This window comes from Arachis hypogaea, chromosome 20 (assembly GCF_003086295.3).
Source record: "Arachis hypogaea cultivar Tifrunner chromosome 20, arahy.Tifrunner.gnm2.J5K5, whole genome shotgun sequence".
Classification (NCBI taxonomy): Eukaryota; Viridiplantae; Streptophyta; class Magnoliopsida; order Fabales; family Fabaceae; genus Arachis; species Arachis hypogaea.
This window is the reverse complement of record NC_092055.1, coordinates 22,315,331-22,323,017: the sequence shown is the minus strand read 5'-3', so window position 1 is coordinate 22,323,017 and position 7,687 is coordinate 22,315,331. Positions and strand designations below refer to the sequence as shown.

General features: G+C 35.9%; 1 protein-coding gene across 50 annotated transcripts; it reads right to left on the bottom strand.

Moving 5' to 3' along the window:
• Positions 1–380: 380 nt before the first annotated feature.
• On the bottom strand, positions 381–6,493 carry LOC112784430 (serine hydroxymethyltransferase 1, mitochondrial-like). 50 transcript variants are annotated; one of them, XM_072230428.1, is made up of 12 exons: positions 5,826–6,414; positions 5,705–5,739; positions 5,296–5,389; positions 4,339–4,713; positions 4,140–4,190; positions 3,930–4,016; positions 3,540–3,616; positions 3,184–3,308; positions 2,818–2,910; positions 2,493–2,523; positions 1,803–2,258; positions 381–999 (listed from the first exon to the last, which is right to left on the bottom strand). In XM_072230428.1, the coding sequence occupies exons 7-9, from the start codon at positions 3,604–3,606 to the stop codon at positions 2,854–2,856; spliced, it is 249 nt and encodes an 82-aa protein (XP_072086529.1). In that variant the 5' UTR covers positions 3,607–3,616; positions 3,930–4,016; positions 4,140–4,190; positions 4,339–4,713; positions 5,296–5,389; positions 5,705–5,739; positions 5,826–6,414; the 3' UTR covers positions 381–999; positions 1,803–2,258; positions 2,493–2,523; positions 2,818–2,853. The 50 variants fall into 45 exon arrangements, with proteins under 50 accessions (XP_072086510.1, XP_072086545.1, XP_072086529.1 ...); XM_072230409.1 differs by having other exon boundaries at positions 3,540–3,664; XM_072230444.1 differs by having other exon boundaries at positions 1,803–1,991; positions 2,244–2,523.
• Positions 6,494–7,687: the final 1,194 nt, after the last annotated feature.

Here is a 7,687-nt window from a genome sequence, read left to right as displayed (position 1 = left end):
AGGTGCGCTGTCACCGCACGGCTAATCATCTGTAGGTTCTCGATCATACCGGAATAGGATTCGCTATCCTTTTGCGTCTGTCACTACGCCCAGCACTCGCGAGTTTGAAGCTCGTCACAGTCATCCAATCCCAGAATCCTACTAGGAATACCACAGACAAGGTTTAGACTTTCCGGATTCTCAAGGATGCTGCCAATGGATTCTAGCTTATACCACGGAGATTCTGATTAAGGAATCTAAGAGATATTCATTCAATCTGATGTAGAACGGAGGTGATTGTCAGACACACGTTCATGGATTGAGGAAGGCGATGAATGTCACGGATCATCACCTTCTCCATAATTAGGCGCGAATGGATATCTTAGATAGGAACACGCATGTTTGAATGGAAAACAGAGATACTTGCATTAATTCATCGAGGCACAGCAGAGCTCCTCACCCCCAACAATGGAGTTTAGAGACTCATGCCGTCAAAAGGTACAAAGTTCAGATCTAAAATATCATGAGATACCAAATAAATCTCTAAAAGTGGTTTTAAATACTAAACTGGTAACCTAGGTTTACAGAAAATGAGTAGACTATGACAGATAGTGCAGAAATCCACTTCTGGGGCCCACTTGGTGTGTGCTGGGGCTGAGACTAAAGCTTCTCACGTGCCTGGGCTATTTTGGGCATTCAACGCCAGGTTGTAACCTGTTTCTGGCGTTGAACTCCACTTTGTAACTTGTTTCTGGCGCTGGACGCCAGACAGCAGCATGAAACTGGCGTTGACCGCCAGTTTACGTCGTCTATCCTTGAGCAAAGTATGGACTATTATATATTTCTGGAAAGCCCTGGATGTCTACTTTCCAACGCAATTGAAAGCACGCCATTTGGACTCCTGTAGCTCCAGAAATTCCATTTTGAGTGTAGAGAGGTCAGAATCCAACAGCATCAGCAGTCCTTTTTCAGTCTGAATCAGATGTTTGCTCAGCTCCCTCAATTTCAGCCAAAAAATACCTGAAATTACAGAAAAATACACAAACTCATAGTAAAGTCCAGAAATATGAATTTTGCCTAGAAACTAATGAGAATAAACTAAAAACTAACTAAAATATACTAAAATCTATGTAAAATTAACCCCAAAAAGCGTATAAATATCCGCTCATCAATAACATATGAGATATTTACACCAACATTTTGCTCGAGACCTCCAACAAGCTTAACTTTGACGTGATAGCAATAGTAATATCTATCTAAAGATTGATCACATAGTAAAATAAGCCATTACCTCCCAAGTTCGACAAAAACAGCTCTTATTTGCAAAAATTCTATCAAGGAAATTACTAAAATAGAGGAATAGGAACATGCTGCTCAATTTTCCACCAATTTAACTACCATTTAAGCACAAGAAGACCATGATACTCCAAGCATAATGCACAAAGAGGAGAAAAACTTGAAAGAGCCACAACTAAGCCATTGAGCCATTATGCTTTTATTTGGCCTAATTTCCTTAAAGCTCAAGCTATTAGCTAAAGGCATATGATTTGTTTTATATCTTTATAAGTAATAAATTTAGATGGAGGAAATTTTTCACAGGATGTTGTGTGGTATACTACAATAGAAAACTTATAATGGCAGCAAGATAATTGTATAGAACAAAAACTTTAGAAACAAGGTATAAGTCAAGCCACCAAACACATTATAAATTGACTAACAGTGATTTATTGATCTTCAATAAACTAGAGTAAAAATAAAAAGTAAAAACCCTTATGGATTGATTAAATAAGAAAAGAAGCACGTGGAGTTGAATGAGTTCTCACCCATTTGCAGAATTTGTCCTAATTGAATGATAGTTGCTTGGTGCAGGGACTCCGTTAACAACATGACTTAATATGGCACCACCCATGGAGTCAAGATGTTAAACGTGAAGCATTTACACTCTTTCCTTACTTGGCTTGTTACTATTATGTGTTTAACCCAATACCAGATTGTGATCAATACATGTGCATCTAGCAAACACATGATAGAGAAGCTACTGTTATTTCACCAATCGTATTAACTGCTTTAAAATCTCCTTATAATTTTGGCAAGTTATTCAGAATAGAATGAATAACCAGCTTATTCAATTCAAATAACAAAGTCCCATTTAGATTATGTTATTATTATGCAGTGATCAATATCCAAAGCTGAATAAGAAAGTTAATCAACCCAAAGCTAAAATTAACCATTGTTTTTTAGTTTTTACTCACTATTTGCTTTACCTTTTCTCAGCACTCCTGCCAAAAAGGAAACGGATGCTCGTCATTATTTTTCATAATTTAAGGTCCTAATTGTCCAATTGCATAGAATCACTCAACACTCAATAGCCACATAAAAAAGGGGGGATAAAGTAATCAACTAAAAACAGCTTCGAAAGGACTCAACTTGAAACTTTTTGTGTATGGCTTAACATGGAAAAAAATTTAACTTTTTTTCTTAAATAAAAAATAAATATATTCCAAATCATTCACCTGTTGAATAAGTTCCCTCTGCAGGTATTTCCTATTAGAAAGATCATATTAGCACAAATAAAAGAATTAATATAAACCAACAGAAGCAATTACTGCATTTCTTACTATTTAATTCTTTTTATTTTTTCCACAGGAAAAAAGTAATTAATGTCATAGTCCTTTAAATAAACTCTTATTAACACAAGTGGTATACAAATATTTAAATCGAGAGTAGACTAATTTGAGGCAAATGGGGATTGGAAAATGTTTAATCACTCAGCAAGTGAAAAGTACAATTGAAGGTTATACAGAGACCATGATACAAGACTGCAATGTGCAAAAGTACCTGGTCATAGTCAATATATCTTGTGCTTTCATTCAGTCAGTATGGCATTGTCTCAAAAAATATAGAGACTACAGAAATCTTTTTGGTATCAGTCTGCATCATGACAATAGTGACTATTACTTTCTTATCCTTAATTGATTGTAACTCTATACAAATGTTAATAGACAAGAAATGCTCCCATTGCTGAAATGAAAATCCATTAATCAAAATAATCTTATGTTTCATAAAAGACTTCTAAGTTATTCTAGTGAATCTCATAACAGCTTTATTGGGGAGAAAAATGATAACAGTGATCATTGATCTATTTCCATATATCTAACTAGATTTTATTGAAACAGGTAAATGAGTGAGGGAAGTTGATAATACCTGGTATCCATGAGAAAGATGCCCTCCATGAGGAAGGTCAAACACCATGATTCGCTCGTGAGGTTTCAGCAATGCGGTATACACATGAAAATTTGCAGGTGAACCAGACAGAGGTTGCACATTTACTGCAACATTGGGGTAAGAGACACATAAGCTACATTTCCCTCTCTCTTGTTTTTTCTTTTTTTGATTCTTTTCCCCCTTCCTTTGGAAATTAAAACAACATATTGAACATAGAAATATTCACTGGAGAAAGTGTGAGATGTGAAAGCAAAGTCCTATGAAGCCAAAACAGGGAAATTTGTCCATATACAATGAAAAACAAATCAGGTACTATGTTAGTATTGTGTGATTACCTCCCCATTTCGCTGGATCCAACCGGAACGCTTCCAAGGCACGCTTCTGGCATAGTGTTTCAGCCATGTCAATATACCTGAAATAAGAAAGATCAGAAATTTTTTGAGGGTATGAGTTCCAGCCCCTTCACAAAAACAAAAACAAGAAGTCAATCCATATGTGTGGTGAAAACTGAAAAGCAAAACTCTACCATCATCTCATCAATCATCATATATAATAGGCAATAAAACATTCAATCCAATATTCCCCCTGGCTAGGAAGAATCATATCATGCAGCATAAACTCAGCAATATCAAATGTTTTGCATAAACTCAGATAGTTGGATAATGTTTTTCAAGATTTTCTATATCCCTGGCAAAGATGCAAGTAATAATAAACTAATATATTACCTTCCATTGTCTAGCTTTCTCTAGCTCAATTATATCAGCAATCTCAGGATCAACTTCCTCAAGTGAAGCATTCAATTGCTTTGGCCACTGCAAAGGCAAATCAATATATTACGATAGAAGTATGATTTTTCTTCCTTTCTGCTTGAAAGTTGAAACAATATGTATATCTAGATATGCATAATATTAACTGTAATTATATAATAAGCTTACTGAAACTCGGGATTTTTCTTTGTCGTAAACAGCTTCATCAAGTAAAGAGGACTACATTCAAAAGCAAGGGAAAGGAATGGCAAGTAGTTAATTGGTTAAGGTAGGGGAGCATAGAACATTATGAATATGAATATTTGTTATTATAAAGATAATAATATAATATAAAGCATATATGGTTGGAAATTTGATTAAAAAAGACCTTGTAGTAAACAATTGTGCCTGCACTAAAGAGAGGAGGTAAAGGCTTGTCCATGGAAGTTGAAAGCCTGCGAAGAAGCACCATTGCCATTGCCATCTCCAAGACACAAAACACAGGGTGTGTGTGTGTGTTGTTGTGTGTGTTTTTTCTCTTGTAACTTAGTTTACAGGTTTTGGTTGTTTTGTTTGTTTCTGTTGAGTTTTGATTTTGGTGGTTGGTGGCTCTTGATGATCCACTCCTTATTCCTTAGCCCCACTTCTGCTCCTGGATGGTTCATTGTCACCGCTACTAACAAAGTGTACAATAGTGATAAACAACCCTTACAAGGTTTACTACCAGCCAGCACAGAATTAAATGTCCATAGTGATCAAATTCCTACATGATTTGAAAAGTGTAAAATATTTATATATGCACCAATTATCTTGTGCAACTTATATTACTTGTTTAAACTAAATAACCCCTTCTTCATTACTTCCACCTAAACTTAAAATTTTAACAATTTCTTGTACAATCAAAATCAAACTCATCTTTCTTGTACTCTATTTAACAATTATTTTTACTTGTAGTTTTTAGCTTCCTTTGATCCTATAAAAATGTCTAAACATAGACCAACAATGCAAATTGAAACCACTATCAGCACCACCACATATAACAATTAATTAAATAAGTATGAAATCAGTTGCTGCTACATGTGTTCTTATGATTTTAGTAACCTCAGTAACTAGTTCTCAGGCTACAATTTCATCATGCAGTGATGTAATTAAGAACCTAAAGCCTTGTGTGAGTTACTTGATGAGTGGAATTGCTAAACCACTAGAACCATGTTGCTCTGGCATTAAAGCTCTTGCAGCTACTGCAGCAACCTCTGCTGATAAGAAAACTGCATGCTAATACTAAATTTAAACTAATTATTTCAAGGTCACAAACACTATTTAAGTTCAGCATGCTAATACTCACCAGATGAATGAAAAGATGATGTCTATCTTCAAGTGGTTCTTATTTAAGTAGCTTCCATCTTCTAAATAGTTCCAAATCTATTTATCTTCATCACCTGCATATAAAACAACCTGATTGTTAACAACTTCATTGTTCTCTAAAGCAAATAACTTAACAAAGCACAAAAACAAGTTTCAAGCTAATAAAAGAATTTGTGATATGTCTGCAAAAGAGATATGTCACATACAACAATGATTGAATAAATGCATAAACAAAAAAAATAAGCATTCAAGAAATTCATCAAACACGTGCTATGCAAATCAGTAAAGCACCATCCGAGAGCATATTTACAAATCAAAACCACAAAGAGAATGCAAATTTGTATACACGGATGTAAGAAAAAATCGAAGAAATTACATGAAGACCTTACCCCCAATTTCTGCTAACAAGGAAGAAAATCAAAACCTAAAATTACAGAAATAGAAGTATTAACAATTTGCAAAACAAAATATGAGTAATTAAAAGAAGAGAATGTGGATTTGTATATAAACCTAATTCAACGAAGATGGAGAAGGAAAAGTTTCACAGAGGACAACACGGTGGAGCAGGAAAAATCACACAGCAGATCCATCAATTGAAGAAACGTTGATGGAGGAGATCCAGCTGGAAAAAAAGCATTGATGGAGGACCTGCCGCCAGAGGAGAGCCTCGTGGATGAGATTGCATATCTCATGTTGCGATGGAGTTTCTTCCTGGTTTCTCACTTGGCGATGGAGGTTCGATTAAATAGCACAATCTTTATTAATGAAATAGAAGAATTTTTATATCAAAGCAGGTAGGTAATGGCATTTAAAACCGCCAGAAGCACCAAAAAACCGCTGCTTTCTACAAGAAAATTATGGCAGCTGCATAAACTGCCTTAATTTATGAATATAATGGCAATTTTATAGAAACGCAGTTATGTTGCTGCCATTTTGTGCTCTTTTTTTGTAGTGAATCGTCACACCCTATTGTATATTTAGAAGTTGCACATAAATCACTCTAAGTGTTTTGAGATTGGTACATCGGTGTTTATGACACTTTTGCAGCATTTTTCCCCTTTTTTTCAGGACTTAACATTTATTTATTTTTGTTTTGTCCGGGATTAACTTATTGAATGCTTAGCATTTTATTTTGTACTACTCATAGTGTGTTGTTTTGCGTAAAATTATTTTGCTTCAAACTTTACTTTTAGTTCGATTTTGATTTTAAACGAATGAAGTGACTTTTTTCTCGCGTAACCACCTGATTCATAGTAAGACTCAAAAGACTTTAAACAATTCAAATATTCAAGTAAGAGATTGCAAAAAAGAATTTTTGAATGATACGAATAATACAAGTGGAGCCTCATTAAAAACCTAATTTTCTAAGAAAAGAGTGCTCTTTATTCGACAAAGTAAAAGAAAGTTACTCGAAGTTGCTATCATCTCCTAAGAAAAGTACCCTTTTTAAATGCATTGCATTTCAAGTTCTCGGTATCTCGGTGACATCCAAAGTTTCTAGCTTGTATACTCCTTTCCCCAATGTTTCCTTCACTCTAAAGAGTCCATTCCAGGTTGGAGCCAGCTTATCCCATGTTCTCGGTACCCCGATATTAGCTTGCCTTAGAACCAAGTCCCCTACTTGAAAACTCCCGAGCCGGACTTTTGTGTTATATCTTTTGGCTACCCTTTGCTTCAGAGCTTGCTCTATTAGGTTAGCCATACTTCTGACTTTGTCAATTAAATCCAAGATTTTATGGGATACCAATGGCCCTAGAAGCATTCTCAGACTTGGCACTTCGAGTTTCACTAGGATTACCACTTTTTCACCGTAGGTGAGCTTGAAAGGAGTTTCATTGATGGTAGAGTATACTGTAGTTCGGTATGACCACAGTACTGACCATACCTCGTCGGCCCAAGAACCAAGATGTTGAGCACCCAGCTTATATCCATTTATTGGCGTTCAACGCCAGCTTTTGTGCCTCTTTGGGCGTTGAACGCCCAGTAAGGACCTCCTTACTGGCGTTCAACGCCAGAGATGGCTTACCCTTGGGTGTTGAACGCCCAGTAAGGACTTCCTTACTGGCGTTCAATGCCAGAGTATCCCCTTTAGATTCGACCTCAGCTTCTACAGTGATGGCCTTGCACTCTTTCCTTGGGTTTACTTCAGTGTTACTGGAAAGAGTGTTAGGAGGAGTCTTAGGGATTGTCTTGCTCAACTGACCAACTTGTACCTCCATATTTCTAATGGAGGACCTAGTTTCTATTATGAAACTGTGAGTGGTCTTAGAGAGTTCAGAGACTATGGTTGCTAAGTCAGAAAGGCTTTGCTTAGAAGTCTCCATATTTTGTTGAGCAGGTGGGAATGGTGGTCTGTTGTTGAACCTATTTTG